The 17,192-nt window shown below is 40.1% G+C and overlaps 1 protein-coding gene across 1 annotated transcript; it reads right to left on the reverse strand.

The window, feature by feature from the left end:
- Positions 1 to 940: 940 nt before the first annotated feature.
- Positions 941 to 17,175, reverse strand: LOC117255200 (uncharacterized). The gene is made up of 6 exons (XM_033623850.2): positions 17,026 to 17,175; positions 6,585 to 6,669; positions 6,368 to 6,478; positions 3,986 to 4,042; positions 2,953 to 3,132; positions 941 to 2,670 (listed from the first exon to the last, which is right to left on the reverse strand). The coding sequence occupies exons 2-6, from the start codon at positions 6,663 to 6,665 to the stop codon at positions 2,563 to 2,565; spliced, it is 537 nt and encodes a 178-aa protein (XP_033479741.1). The 5' UTR covers positions 6,666 to 6,669; positions 17,026 to 17,175; the 3' UTR covers positions 941 to 2,562.
- Between the last annotated feature and the right edge of the window lie 17 nt (positions 17,176 to 17,192).

A 17,192-nucleotide genomic window follows, 5' to 3' on the forward strand; every position in this document is an offset into this window, starting at 1 on the left:
CATTATTATCCTGCAGGAAATGTTGTTTGCAGCTAGGCATTAAACACATAAATAATAATATTAAAAAGATAATATAAGTGAAAATTACATTCAAAACAAAAGCAGCACCATCAAGCCAAAGATAGACCACTTTATGTGAGGGATTAAGACCCACACTTAATAGAGTGCCAAATAAAGAACAGTTCTTGGTAAGATAAAGATATAGTGCAAGTGTGCAAACCTCTGTATTACATTGAGATATTCAGCCTCTCAGTGGCTACAGGAATAAGAGGCTGGTGTTCTGTGTCTTTGCTCTGAACATCCTGTACATAGTGAGAAACTACAGCAGTAAGACCACTGCAGGACCGTCATGCATGCAGAAATGAAAGTGTCTGCATTTGTGTGACACACTGTATTTTTTCATTTTTTTGTTGTATGAAATATGAGGGCAATCATGTAAAAAGAGCAGGCCATGATTACAATTTTAGTGAATACATTTGAAGCTGCGATAACTGCATCAGTGTATTTGGAATTATAAACAGTTTGCAAATGATGCATCTGAAAAACTGATAAAGATGTTCTATTCGGACCAAGTGGATGTTGCTCTTTGGTTGGCTGCCCAGGCCCCGTCATGGAAACACGAAATTTTCACACATTCACAGTATGGAATAACACCATCAGTCTTATTTGATTAAGACATTTTTTTTTTTTTTTTTGCATATACAGGGTGTAGACATAATTACACCTCAGTAACAACACTATGATGTAATCTATTACACACACATATACAACGCATATACAGCATTCAGCCCTGCAGTAATCTTTGTGAGGCTTTTATGTAAGGCTTTGTGTAAGGTGTTTGTTATTTTGTCCCCTAACACACATACAGAAGTCCAATCTATGAAGAGCATGTAACAGAAACATGCTGCTCACAAATGATCATTGACTATCACAGAAGTTCTTGTTAGTTCATCCAGTATATTTATTTTCTTTATATTTGATTTGTTATAAAATTTTAAAAACATGTAAAACATTACAAAACATTTAAAAACATCAATGTAATTATAAAACAAACAAATGTATGTACAGTATACAAAGCTGTGCATTTTCACATAAAACTGCAATTACATAAGGGAACTTCTTCTTCTGTCCCCAAACTGGGTTTTATTAGTATATCTGCTATGGGTAAAACAATATGCACATAGTTATAAAGAGTAAGGTTGCTGATAGATTCTTTGTGAATAGTTACAGTGATACACTTTTTTCATCTTGTCACATAGTCATATTTTCTGCCTTGAAAAGGTTCAGCAGTCACTTTGAGAGATGCACCTGATTATTTGCATACAGAGTGGGGAAGTGAGATTCGATCACAAGTGGTCACTTGAGACACACTCTGATGCCAGGTGTGAACAGACAGACTTGAGGCTCATTTATACTCCCTTTGTTTACAAAAATAAATACGGCTGTTTCAAACGTAAACATCACTGACTGCCCTTTTACCTCCACAGGTTGTTTATGAGGGCATGGATACAGCCAATAGATAGCGCTAGAGGGCAGAGTCAAAATTTTCACACAACAACAAATGGACGACAATGGAGAAGGTTGTAATATTGTATCTATTAATGGAGGCAGCGTTGTAGATGGCGCAGATCTCTGCTGCTTTTACATCCTGACATGTGGATGAAGAAAACCATTTCATATCAACCGCTAGGGCAGCAGGACAGGACAAGCAAAGCACCCCAGACGTCCCTCTCCCCAGCAACACTTTCCAGCTCCTCCTGGGGGACCCTGAGGCGTTCCCAGGCCAGATGAGATATGTAATCCCTCCAGCGTGTTCTGGGTCTGCCCCGGGGCCTCCTACCATTGGGACGTGCCCGGAACACCTCTAACAGGAGGCGCCCAGAAGGCATCCTGATCAGATGCCCGAACCACCTCAACTGACGCCTTTTGACGCGAAGGAGAAGCGGCTCTACTCTGAGCTCCCTCCGGTTGCCCGAGCTCCTTACCCTATCTCTAAGGCTGAGCCCAGCCACCCTTCTGGGGAAACTTGTTTTGGCTGCTTGTATCTGTGATCTCATTTGTTCGGTCATTACCCAAAGCTCATGACCATAGGTGAGAGCTGGGATGTCATGTATGTCGTCTGCTATGGTCATATCTTGCTTTAACTACGCTACACTGCCTCCATAATCTCCAATGGTACTGATCTGTTTCGTCCGTATCCGTAAGCCTTTAGAAAATGTGCACAAATATGGACAAAAAGAATGCAGAGCACGAACAGAAGGCTGTCCACCACCTCTATATCTAATGTTGAGCATAAACGAGCCTCTAAAACTGTCCACTAGTGATCGGATCACCCAGGACACGTCACTACCAGGTGCGAACAGACTCTGAGATGTCAGGAGACATTTTGGTTTAAATAGTCTGATCTGTATCATGAAACCTCATCAAGAGACACCAAACCACTAAAACAGAAATCTACACAATCGACACTTTTAAAATTTTGTGAGGGGAATTACATGAGTGGTTTTCAATTCTACTGCTAATATTGAGGATTTCAACATGTATGGCACACGTGTTTGTGTATCACTCTGTTTTGAGAGTTTTGAAAGCAGAGACAGACAGGATGGATTGCACGACCAGGGCTCCAAGACTGTAGAGCAGCAGCAGTATTTTCAGAGACTTGGAATAGGCCTGCAAGAGACAAAACAAATCCATATCATATATTTGCACACTATAAAGTAAGTCTTATGTCAGACATGTGATGGTGCTGCAACCTCATCTTTCCATCCTTCTACTGTATCTATGCACCCATTGATTTTTCCTTATCATCATTACCATTCCCCCATCTCATCTCATCTAACCATCATCTAACCTCCCCCATTCAGCCCATTCTCAAACCTATTAAATGTTTATGTCTCTTTTTTGTTGTCTTCACTTCAGAAAAGAAAAGTTAGCTGAAAGCAGCACACTGACCATCACAAATTCTTCAGGACACCCAGAAGATTGACCTCTGTAGTCATAGTAATGATAACTGGGCGTGGGTTTGGGCTCACAAATCGGTGTTCCGATAGTGCTGAGGCAGTAGCAGTAGAGGCAGAAAGAAAGCAGTGTCCCCAGCAGGCAAACTGCATTACTGTATGCACAACCTTGAAGCTGTGGAGGAGGACAGTCAAGTGCACGATGAAACACCAATACACCGATTACATTAGTGTAAACTTGAAAATGTAAAATTACCGTAAACACTTACAAAGTATTATTGTTATTATTATTACAATTTTTATTACATGTAAAATTAAAATAGTCAGTACACTCATGCCTTCAACCCAATCACCAGAAATAATGTTGGCATGTTTCTGCGAACCATTGATACGTTACATTCCTACCTTATTATGTCAAGGAAAAGTTGTGTACATGTAATTAAGTTTAAGTACAAAGTCCACTTGGTTATAATTAGGCTAGGTCACACTTTGGCTCAAAAGACCTGTTTTGGGGGCATAATCCTGGCAGGAAATGCACCAATGTCTCAGTAAAAAAAACAGCCGGTCTTTGTGCCACTATCCATGGTGCAAAAACAGTGACAGTCGCTTAAAAACACCTGTGTTTGCTGCCTAAAAAGCAGTTGGAAAAACAGTGACACATCTTTAAAAAACATCTGATTTTTAGCCTGCAGCTTGGCATCCGCCATCTACCATCCCCTCCACCTACTGATAACAAAGTGAGCGCATATATTACGTCAATTTAGAAACATTGATATGATACATATGACACGTGCAAATGTAACGTATTTGTGGTTTGCAGAAATGTACAATGTCAACATGTTAGTCTGGCGACTGGGCTGATGCGTTAGGCTGACTATGCCACATGATTGTAATATTATGAGTTTATATTCTTATATTATATAATGTAACACTTGAGACATGTTTGCTGACTGAATGGAAATACAGACGTTGGAGACAGAGAGATCAAAATCTCATTAATCTTTAGACTGGCTTGTTTGTGAACGTACCAGTAGTTTGTTGGAGTTCCTTTCATTGGCAAAGGTAATGGATCCTGCTGCTACGATCTGCAACAAACACACACGCGCGCGCACACACACACACACACACACACACAGTATTGGACTTTTTACTGAAAGTTGCTGTCATCAGTTTTAAGGACAGAGGTTTTTTTTTTTCCATATATTATTAAATCCATTTTAACACTAAAACATAGCATCCTTTCTATGCATGGAGTGATTTCATGCTTCAAGGTAGAGATGGAAAGATGTTTCACTTTGCAGATTTAAATAATTTCATTCGTACAAGATAGATAGTGGAACATGAGACAGATAGTCTGTGAAAAAAAAAACATGTTCCTCATAGTGCATCTAATGGCATTTGCAAGAATCCACTGCTCATGAATTCAAACAACCAAAGAGTTGAGGAGTCTTGAGCACAGCTGTCGATCATATCAATTACTGCTCATGAACTGCGGTCAAACTGTCAAACTAGGCAGCAAAGATCAAATTGTTCTAAAACTGTTGTGTGGGTCTACTTAATGTAGCCTAACGATAAAGTTGTTAAAGACAGCTGCAGCGAGGAAACACAAAGCCATCCAAGCATTTTTAGCATTTTTATTATCTAATTAGGAAATCTGGATGGAAGCGACAAAATTCGACAAAACTTTCTCAGTGTCACTGAAAAGGTTACACACTCAATTGTGTTTTTCTTATAGATTATGCTGTAAATAGGTTTAAATAGGTTTACAACAAACGGAAACCTCCAGTACTGAAAAATGACACCAACCAGTTCTCTGAATGGCCACTTGAGGCTGGCTCCAAATATGAGTCAATCTGCATAGATCACCATGTTAAAATGCCCAACTTTACAGCAGAAATAAACATGTTTAAGGCCTGGTACAAAAATGGTTTTGGTCTCTGTAGCTTATTTCTTCGTACATAACTGTGCCGGGGTGAATTTATATAGAACTCACCAATGTCAATGTTATTAAAACTTAAAGTTATGCTTTTTAAGGGTGTGGCAACTCTAGGTGACAGGTGGGTACCATCCATGCCACCACAGTGACAACCCTGGTTAGTAGTGTAACCATGACGTAACCCCAGATTACCAGAGTATCGGCGTAGTCGTAGCTGTTGCTATTTCAGTGTGTTAGTTGTACATTTTGTTCACCTAAAAACAGTCTAAACTAACAGTCTTTTGTAATAAAAGACCCTCTATGGAGTGAGATGTTACATTTTTTCTGGTAAGTACATTTTGTCTTAATGGTTTTAAGCCTGTTTTTCACTACCAAGAATTAGCCTTAGTATTATCACAGGTAACCATAGATGTACTGCGCTAACCAAGCCAGCAGCTAGCATAAGAATTATCTCCCTCTAATCCAAATATGTTTATTTCTGGCTCCCAAAAACAGAGATGGCACGGGCCGAAATGTCAAACTTGAGGCTTCAAAATGGGAGTCCACAAACCAGTGGGTGAGGTCATGGTGGCTACGTCAGGTAGACAGTTTATTTGCCATAACCAAGCTGATGGAAACACACAATAGACCATGAATAATGGACACAGATACCATGATGTCACCCATTGGGTTGAAGACTGCCCTTTTGAAGCCTCAAGTTCGGCATTTCAGCCATCATCATCTTGTTTTTTTGGAGCCATCAGTGACCTTATTTGGACAGGAGGTGGGAGCTGTGGAGGAGCAATTTGCGTCATGAATGTTGAAATTAGCTATAGAGACCAAAACCATTTTTGTAAACATGTCTGTAAACATGTTTATTTCTGCTGTAAACTTGGACATTTTAACATGGGGGTCTATGGAGATTTACTCTGTTTTGGAGCCAGCCTCAAGTGGCCATTCAAGGAACTGCAGTTTTTGACACTGCTGCATTGGCTTTATTTTTGAGCCTTGGTGGTTCCCGCCCGAAACACACTTAATTCACATTTCATTAGATGCATTGGTTACACATCTCTAATATTAGCCAGATTTCTATCCAAATATAGCTGCAAAAATTCTGACCAAATTGACAGAAAATTAGTAAAAGAAGTTTACATCCACTACCACTGTGCGAATAGTGGGAGGTATGTGCCTCGAGACAACAGAGGGTGGAGCTATTTCTCCAGTCAGGTGCCATTAAACCATTGCAGAAGAGGGCACAATGGGATGACATAATGAAAATGGTGCCTTGAAACATCAAACAGTGTAAATACATGTTGGAAATATGGCACTTATGTTTATTTAAATCGTTGAAACAATTCTAACAATTATGCAAAATTTATATATATTTTTTTAAATGATTAGGCAATCATGTCGTAATTGTGACAAGCTTAGGTGAAGCTGCTGACACTACAGATATTCAGTATAAGAATTAGAGTAAGAATCATGAAGTACATACTAGAATTCCAAAGATGAGTGGCGCCACAAAGAGCTTTGGCAAAGTTTGCTCAACGTAAGCCAGCGGGACACATAACAGAATCTGGAACAGCCCCAACAAGATGGTCACCACCTACACAGACACAGAGATTTGGCTTTACACTCTACTGCATAACAATTCATGGGAAGTTAGACAATCCACTTCCGATAAAGTTAACTGTGTGGTGTCCTAAACTCACCGCAGCACTTTGAGTGTCAAACCAGGGGAAGAGACGATGTAACCTGGGTCCAGCTGCTGCCACTGCACCCTCAGAGGACATGTTACTGCAAAACAGGACACTGGAGTCAGATACACTCATCTGTTGTAAAGAGGTTTTTTCCCCACAAATCCACTTCTGTTATGAAGAAACCAAGCACACACCACCCTAGATTACAGTCACTGTTAACATACACACAATATTATGTTGCATTATATGTGCAATGTAAAATTTTACTGCATTACCACCAGCTGAGTGAACTCTGCTGGAATTAAATATTTACTCAAGTACTCTACTTTCTGACAAATTTGAGGTACTTGTACTAATTTTCTTGTAATGCCACTTTGTACTTCTACTCCACCACATGTTAGGGGGATAATGTTGCACTTTTTACTTTACTACCATTATCTGACGGCTTTAGTTACTAGTTGCTTTACAAATTCAGATTTGTACCCACAAAACATACAAACAGCTGTTGTCTTAATTGACCATTATTTAGACTGGAAATACAGAAGGAATGGAAAACATGGAATATATTCCACAGCTCCAGCTTCAGGAATGTGAAGATTTGGAATTATTTTCCAACCAACTAATCCATAGCAAGATAAAATAAAACTTTATTTATTCCAAGGGAAGGCAACTGTGCAACAATTGCAATACAAAGTGGGGTCCAAATACAAAAAGTGCAAATAAAGTTTCATTTATTTAACAATGGACAGTGCAAATGAATACATACACATGGTATAAAAATGCCAGAATTAGCCAAAAGGCTATTTTACACTCTGTAGTCCCTTGGCCAAGATGTTACACAAGGCTACCCAAAATACAACAAAGCACAAAAAAGCAAACCACAAGACAAAAAAGAGAGAAAAATCAAAAAGTTGAGAAGTGATCATGAAATTTGTGATTGAATGCTAAAACTTGAGGCAAAATCATACACAGACATACAATTTTTAAAAGCACTAGAGGCAGTAGTGACATATTTCACTATGGAACAACATTGCAACACCAGCAGGACATATTAGCTGCAGTAGAAACGAGTTTAGTGCTCATGTGTGTATGTATTAATCATCCATTGTTTTAATTGGTTTCTAAAAGATATATAAGTGTTTAGTTATCTGATACGAATCTGAATTATATTCCACTCCCTTGAACCTCTTACAGACCAGGCTGACTGACTAAAAGCACTTTTCCTCAGTGGAATCGTACAGTCTCCTCTTATTAAACCCCGAGTGACACGATTCATATTTGGTCTTCTGCTGATATAGGCTGCAAGTGGTGGTGGAGCTAAGCCATTGTAAAGTATACACAATATATATAGGGCGGCACGGTGGTGTGGTGGTTAGCACTGTCGCCTCACAGCAAGAGGGTTCCTGGTTCAATCCCAGGAGTGATTTTGTGCAGAGTTTGCATGTTCTCCCCGTATCATAGTGGGGTTTCTCCAGGTACTCCGGCTTCCTCCCACAGTCCGAAGACATGCAGGTTAATTGGTGACTCTAAATTGTCCGACGATCAGTGGTTACGAAAATAGATGGATGGACAATATATACAATTCCATAATCAGAATATATATATTATATATATTATATAATAGATATATATATATATATACAGTACAGGCCAAAAGTTTGGACACACCTTCTCATTCAATGACTCATTTTCATGACTATTTACATTGTAGATTCTCACTGAAGGCATCAAAACTATGAATGAACACATGTGGAGTTATGTACTTAACAAAAAAAGGTGAAATAACTGAAAACATGTTTTATATTCTAGTTTCTTCAAAATAGCCACCCTTTGCTCTGATTACTGCTTTGCACACTCTTGGCATTCTCTCCATGAGCTTCAAGAGGTAGTCACCTGAAATGGTTTCCACTTCACAGGTGTGCCTTATCAGCGTTAATTAGTGGAATTTCTTGCTTTATCAATGGGGTTGGGACCATCAGTTGTGTTGTGCAGAAGTCAGGTTAATACACAGCCGACAGCCCTATTGGACAACTGTTAAAATTCATATTATGGCAAGAACCAATCAGCTAACTAAAGAAAAACGAGTGGCCATCATTACTTTAAGAAATGAAGGTCAGTCAGTCCGGAAAATTGCAAAAACTTTAAATGTGTCCCCAAGTGGAGTCGCAAAAACCATCAAGCGCTACAACGAAACTGGCACACATGAGGACCGACCCAGGAAAGGAAGACCAAGAGTCACCTCTGCTTCTGAGGATAAGTTCATCCGAGTCACCAGCCTCAGAAATCGCAAGTTAACAGCAGCTCAGATCAGAGACCAGATGAATGCCACACAGAGTTCTAGCAGCAGACCCATCTCTAGAACAACTGTTAAGAGGAGACTGCGCCAATCAGGCCTTCATGGTCAAATAGCTGCTAGGAAACCACTGCTAAGGAGAGGCAACAAGCAGAAGAGATTTGTTTGGGCCAAGAAACACAAGGAATGGACATTAGACCAGTGGAAATCTGTGCTTTGGTCTGATGAGTCCAAATTTGAGATCTTTGGTTCCAACCGCTGTGTCTTTGTGAGACGCAGAAAAGGTGAACGGATGGATTCCACATGCCTGGTTCCCACTGTGAAGCATGGAGGAGGAGGTGTGATGGTGTGGGGGTGTTTTGCTGGTGACACTGTTGGGGATTTATCCAAAATTGAAGGCACACTGAACCAGCATGGCTACCACAGCATCCTGCAGCGACATGCCATCCCATCCGGTTTGCGTTTAGTTGGACGATCATTTATTTTTCAACAGGACAATGACCCCAAACACACCTCCAGGCTGTGTAAGGGCTATTTGACCAAGAAGGAGAGTGATGGAGTGCTGCGGCAGATGACCTGGCCTCCACAGTCACCGGACCTGAACCCAATCGAGATGGTTTGGGGTGAGCTGGACCGCAGAGTGAAGGCAAAGGGGCCAACAAGTGCTAAACACCTCTGGGAACTCCTTCAAGACTGTTGGAAAACCATTTCAGGTGACTACCTCTTGAAGCTCATCGAGAGAATGCCAAGAGTGTGCAAAGCAGTAATCAGAGCAAAGGGTGGCTATTTTGAAGAAACTAGAATATAAAACATGTTTTCAGTTATTTCACCTTTTTTTGTTAAGTACATAACTCCACATGTGTTCATTCATAGTTTTGATGCCTTCAGTGAGAATCTACAATGTAAATAGTCATGAAAATAAAGAAAATGCATTGAATGAGAAGGTGTGTCCAAACTTTTGGCCTGTACTGTATATTATATATATTATATATATATGTAAGGGATAATGTATAATGAGCCGGTGAATACTGGGAAAATAACTCCCGACAGGGGAATAGAGTTATTTTCCCAGTATTCACCGGCTCATTATACATTATCCCGCTTATTACACGGCTAATTATCAGTTAAATAAATACTGTTGTCTGCCTCTGCGAAGTGCATTAAAACCGACCGGATTCGACAACTTTTGGTGAAAGTTTTGTACTCACCCAGGCTTAGTGGACTGAACCGAGGCATAAAACTTGCGTAAAATGTCATTAAGCATGACTGCCGAGTGTGTATTCAAATCCGTCTTCTTTTGTTTTTGGCAGAGAAAATCCGTAGGTATTCTTTTTCTTCAGCGGCATCCGTTAAAATCAGCCACTTCTGTTTGTTTTTCCCTCGGAAGTTGTTTGACAGCTGCAGTGTTGCAGGGCAGCATCCCTAGCAATGCTGGGCTACATAGCAACTGTGTGTAATGACCGTTGCTACTAGCAGCGGTCATTACACAGTAATATCAGACCACAGAATGCCGCTACTGACCAATCAGAATACAGCATTTAATAGAGCCGTGTAATAAATATATATATTATATATATATATATATATATATATATATATATATATATATATATATATATATATATATACACATATATATAAAGTGTTTTACTTGTTTACTTTTACTTAAGCAACATTTTCAGTGCAGGACTTTAACGTGTAATAGAGCATTGGGTCTCAAACCGGGGGGCAGGCCCGAGTTATAAAAGGGGTAGGGGTGGGAGAGCACTGCAAGGGCAAGGCTACAGTAAATATAAATAATGCATGGTTCTGCACTGCAAGCAAAGCATTGAGAAGTTTGTGCAAGGACTGCCAAAGAAACATGAAGCAGACAATGAATCTAAACCAAACATCACAAACAGAGACAAGAAAATATGATGAGACATATCTCACCCTCGGCTTCACCACTCCACTGGTTAGTAATGAAGAGAGAAAACAGTGTGTTGTGTTTCTCAAATTATTAGCTTCTTACAGTATCAATCTGAACAAGTTAGGTTGCTACTTAGAGACTTCACATCCCAAACACAAAGCCTGCTCCAGAAATATATACTCAACTGTTGAGCACAACAGAGTCACTTTATTAAAAAAGCATCTGTGCCTTAAAATGCTCCACTCTACTTTAGACCGGGGTAGGTTGGGAGGGGGTGTGCGCCAATATTTTTATCTCCAGAAAACGTTTAGGAACCATTGCTAAACATAGGATGTGAATACTTCCTGCACCACTTCCTCCTGGACTTAACTGGAGTTTCTCATACACGCACACAGAAGTTTCAATTCCACAATCTCACAGCTGGATACCACTAAATCCCACGCTAGACTTTTAATCCCATCATAAATAATAAGTGGCTAACAAATTAACGTAGTAACTTTTATGAAATAATAACTGTTTGTCATATTTGCTGAATCATGTTGCTTTGGCTCCTCCTAGTGCTCCTGATGGCATTTGCAAGAATCCACCACACCTGAATGAAAACAACCAATAAGAGCCAACATAAATGCCAACATTTTTTCTGGTAAATGGACTGTTCATGAGTCCATTCGCATGGTGTCAAAGTGGCTGGGAACTTGTTGACTGTTATCTTCCAAAGCTCCCTCAACATCAAGTAGGGTGTTTGAATCTAATGATTGGAGGGGATATGCAGAATGTAATGATATAACGAGTCAATGCTGCGTAACAGTCAGACATAAGCTGTGTCTCAATTCAGGGGCTGCAGCCTTTGAAGCCTGAAGCCTTCATGGTCGAAGTTTGCCACGTCCCTTGAAGACCCCATCAGCCACATTGAACAGCTTCCAAAATGGGACAGTCCGGTCTGCAGAGGATTTCCTGGTTGCATCACCAACTGTTCTTGCCCCAACCGGTCAGCGTTACTATTACCTAGCAACCGGCTGCACTTAAGGAAAGAAGGAGTAAGCTAGTAATAGTTTAAATTTAATACCTGAGGAAATGATTCACCACCAGAGACACCGCCGTTTGATATATTTCAGCTTGATGGAGGACCGTTTAAGTAAACTTATTAAATTAAGATTGTTTAATCTGTGTGCTTTTCGCTAATAGTAATGTTAACAACAGTTAACTGTTAGCTAGTTAACAACTGTTAACACCAGTGCACAATGCATCTTGAGATAGGCTGGGCCATGAAGGATTCATCCGTTCCACCCTCCAAATTCTGGGAAAGAAGGGTGCATTTTTCGGCCACATTTGAAGGAGCCTTCAAAATCGGACAGATTTGGTCACGCCGATGTGACGCAATCAGTCTTCAAATGCAGCCTTCGAAACAACCCCTGAATTGAGACACAGCTATAGTGGATCTACTGATCTGCAATGTACAGGACAGAGCACCTGTTTGAATATTAACCTAAAGCCCACTAAACAGTTACAGGGCAGGCTATATGTTCCATCTGATTTCCCTACACTAAAATAAGTAGGATAGATACAGTGAAATGGTTCATTAAAATTAGTGGGACTGCAGGAATAAAAAAAAAAATGTTGTCATTAGTGAATAATGTTTGAAAGGTGCAAACAATCAAAGAGGAAGAGGAGCAGTCATAAAAAAAAAGATTAAAAAAAAACAAAAAACAACACAGACTGACCACATGATCACGACAAGCCAATGAAACCAAGAGGCGTGTGTGTTGTGATTGTGCAATTGTATTTGTGTGTGTCTCTCCTGTGTGTATCTGTTAGGACAGAGGGGAAGGGACTGAGAAACAGGGAACAAAATGAGGTAGTGAAAGAGAAGAAAAGGAACAGAGAGAAGGAGAGTGTACTGGGGTGTTAGTTCATCAGAACCACATGTCACAATCCTCTTAAAGACAGGAATGCTGCAGGATGAGAAGCAGATGTGGTGGGAGGAAGAGGAGAGGAGGAGGAAGGGTGGGAGAGGAAGAAAAGAGTGGGGTCTGAGAGTAAGGGGAGGGGGGAGTTGATAATAAAATGAATTAACAAGGCCCCACAGAAGTGAGGGGAACATTTTGTACATGAGTGGTCTAGAAACAAACTGACTTATGTTACTTTCTGCACTCATTTGTCCCTCGGTTCATTTGATGTATTTCATTAACCATATGGTTATTAATGTGGCAGTCTGCTCAGGGGGGTTGAGGATTTACATGGGATTTACAAGTGTATCAACATGTCCTTAACATAACTAACACCATGTTTATTCTGTGAGACTATTCACACCAGACGAGAAGAGGTACACAAGGCGAACCTCTCTGCGTCACAGGGATACATACAGGTATAAACTATATCTGTATGTATGAAAGTTTATGAATGTATAATAGAGGTTCACAGCTGTAAAAATATTTTGTGCATCTGTGAAAGTTGTGTGCATACAGATATAATTTGCATGTCCAAAAAGTTTTTGTAGCTGTTCAAATATTTTGCAAGTGTAAAAAGGTTTTGCCATTGTAAAAAATATTTTGCACATGTGTGAAAAAGTTTTGCAGCTGTAGCGGTATTTTTGTCTGTGCTGTAGGGTTTGGTTGAAGGTGGCAGTGCTGTTTGGGCTGAGAAAGCCATGTGTAACTAAGGTAAAGGAGGTTATTGGGTAGGTGTGGGGAGCAGTGAGACCTGGCATTAGGGGAGTATCTCTGGGACGCCAGAGATCACTGCCTGACCTCCTGGAGGTGTCGTGGGACCAACTAGACAAAACACTGGTGAAAGGAGGTTCCCACCTGATGACCCCAAAGACATGTTAGTTATCACTGCTTACTGGTCTGTATAGTTAAGCCTTGCCATAATAGCTTATCGCAGGGCTTAGGAGGTTTTTCACTGAGTGCTGATCCTTTCTCTAGAGCACAAACTTCTTGTGTTTATTTAAAAAAAATGCAACAGTATGAGATTTCCACGGTACAATAACCAGCTCAGATAATATTGCAGTTTCACAGTATTACAGATTTGATATTATTATCAGTCAGAATAAGCCTTAAAGGAATGAAAATGGAAGGGTAACTGTTGGTTGAACAAATGTTTTATTACTATAATTGAAGCTTGAAACCATTTTGTTTATGGAAGTATGTGTAATAAGTCTCCCCTCAGAAAATAACTAAAATAAAGTGGAGATTCAACAACCAGTTGCTTTTTCTTAAACATCAGCAATAAGCTAATGTACACAGTATGATAACTGTCAACTTTTACATCATGGAATACCCTGAAACTGGTAGTCTTAATAATGGAAAAACAAATTTCCTATCTGTGTATGCAACAATGGCGTTACAAGCTACAAGCTGTGAGTTAGCGCATAGTTACTTCTGAGCGAATGACCAGTGACCATCGCCTGCTGAGGTAATATTCATGCTAACTGTGGGCAGTACTTGATGTGACGGACACAGAAAGCGAGTTTGCTAGCTAATGTTAGCTAGTTTGCTAATAAAAACAGCAAAATGTAATGTTAATGGTACATTAAACATTTTCTGATGCTCCATACTGACTCAATGTCAGTCAGGCTGTGGGGCAGTTTGTATTTTTCATGGCCAATTGAACACAATATCAGCTGGTTAAACTTGACAACAGTCAATGTCTCCTCCACACAAAGTTCAATAAAGTCAAACTCTATGCAATGCAAAGATGTGAATTTGTTTTGCCACTAGAAGCGAATGTTGAGACTGTTTTGCTCATGTGTGACCGTACCCTCACACGCATGACTTTTGACCCTGATTTTACACCTGAGCTGACTAGCCAATCAACATGTTGCCAACTGACCATCCAATCAGAGGAAGCGAAACTGTTCAATCGGTGTGCAAGAGGGCATTCTGTTTAGTTCGTCTATCTGGAGCATGCTGAAGTCACATGGAGGAGCCCAAAGTGAACTCTTCTAGGAGGCAGTTACGTTGATTAACATGAAACACGCCAGTAAAGTTTTACATTGTAATTAACTAGACAGCTGTGCACTGCAGTCATGCCATCTACACTTTGCTCTTCACTTATTAAACGATGCACAGATGGGGATTCCATGGTGCATTCAGGTGCACCTCCTAAACTCTGAACTTGAATGGCCACAGACTTTTCATCAATTATCAGCAAACTCCACAATATTATTGTACCACAGGTCCTCAAGAACCTCTGTGATGATTTTCAAGTTGTTTAACTGCATTTTTTTTTAATTAGATGCAGAATTTGTTGGTATTTTAGCATTTTTGCTTTTGACTTGTTTGCTGTGTGTTTTCCTCTGCTCTGTGTGTGTGTGTGTGTGTGTTTCCAGATCCCAGTGCATCCAGCCCTCCATCCACCAGCCCTAATCAGCTGGTTTCTCTGTTTCCATCTACTTTCATCATGTCCACCTCCTGTGCACACCTCATCATTCTTGCTGCCCGCCAACCTCACCGCCAACTGCATTAATATTCTATATACTTGAATGTTATCTGTCAGTGTTTGCCAGTTCACCCCAGTGGTCTGTGTGGGATTATCTGTGAATGTGTGCCTGTTTTTCACGCTTTGTACTGTTTGGTTGATGTTTTTAAAACTCTGATTCTGTACTTTTGGCTGGGTTTGAGATAGCCTGGTTTTGATCTGAACTGTCTACTGGACAGTCTGGCTTAGTAAAGTTCCTTGTCCCACAATCAAACATTTTAAAGAGCTTCATGCAAAACAGTTCTTTGTGCAGTTGTGCTGTGACTGTCATCAGGAGGCGAAGGAAATGGTGGATGATGTGCCAAGCTGCACACCACTGCTGACCACAGTTTGAGACCAGCAAACACTTTTAAGCATGACATGGCTGCATTTCCAGTGATGATTGTACCACCAAAAGCAGGTATTTTAAGCCAAAACATGATCTTTTCCTGACCATTAGCAAGTGTTTTTGTGCCTAAAAAAAAAAAAACACCACACCTTAACCACTGCTTTTTTTGAAATGTTAAGTTTCAACATATCCACTTTATGTACAATAGTTACATTTCTGCGGTTTGCAGATACATACAATGGCAACATTTTTTCTTGCTACTGGGTTGAAAAATATTTAGATAACTCAAAGCCTTGTTGTAAACATTACTGAGTCAGCTTTCATACTGTAGTCAGGAAGCACAGGGGAGACTTTGTTTTGTTGTCAGGGCCAACATTGATGCTCACTTCACTTAAATTTACCCAACAGTTGAAGGAAGCAAGACACAGGAACTTTACATGGGTCTTGAGGAGTTGCGGTGTTAATTCGAGCTGAAACCTGCACTGTGCATTTACTACCACTTCTCAATTTTCTGCTCCTATTGCCATGTCCATGCATACATCATGCACTGAGCTACTCCCTAAAATAGTTGCACTACTCTCACACCAAAAGGTAATATGTAAACATGTGGATTGCACTTAATGTTACTATTTTCACAGGGTGGTGCTGCTCACAACAAATTTTGTGAGTGGCGTGGCATTTTACAGGTTATTTTATTCATCTGCTCTCATTCATATATGTCACATGGAGCCTAAGGCAGCACGTGTGTGCATGTGAAGTTCACAGAGCCAAGTGTTTCCAATCCCCTGGTTGGTTTGATTGTGTAGTAATAATCACAGCTTCTGCAATTCGAAAATTGCATTCTGTTACATCAGTGGTTTTCAAACTTCTTGTGCACAAGGCACACCAAAGGGCAAGCCAAACATCTCAAGGCACACCTGTATTTATATCTGTGCTCAATAGCTTCTCCAGCATGTGTTATCATTCTTATTATGACATAGGACAATATAGAATAAGAAAAAATAAGACAGCTGGCTTTCGTGATAGCCAGTTATAAACATCTGGATACAGACAGGGTACATGCACACAGACAGTAAGAGAGTACATATGGGTACAGACAGAGTGGCCAAAACACAGGTATTGAAAGTGCATTAAAAAAATCTCCCATTTAACTACGTCATCCTGTTGCGCCCTCTTCTTCTGCAATAGTTTAATAACACCAAACTAGAAAATTAACGCCACTTTTTTTTTTTTTAATCTCTAAAACCCAACCATAGAGTTTAACTCCAAATAATCGCATAATGGTAGTGGTGATAATGGTGGTATCCATTGTACCAACACAATAGAAAATGCGTCAGTGTCCTACTTAAAGAAAGCACGAGACCACTTATTATTGTCTGTTTACCTTTCTAACGTTTAAATGATAAAAAACAGTGTCACATATATGAAGCAGAGATTTACTTACATCGACTAAATGTTTTCCAGTGCAGGGATGCCTGAGTCGTCTCTCGATGATACCAACAGGGTCTGTAGAGGCTGCCACACCGAGGAAACGGTTCTTCAGATTAACTTTATTGGTGAAAACTCCGGACAACAAGATGACTTCTGGAATGCGCGAAACTAAGGAAGGAG

This window comes from Epinephelus lanceolatus, chromosome 3 (genome assembly GCF_041903045.1).
Source record: "Epinephelus lanceolatus isolate andai-2023 chromosome 3, ASM4190304v1, whole genome shotgun sequence".
Classification (NCBI taxonomy): Eukaryota; Metazoa; Chordata; class Actinopteri; order Perciformes; family Serranidae; genus Epinephelus; species Epinephelus lanceolatus.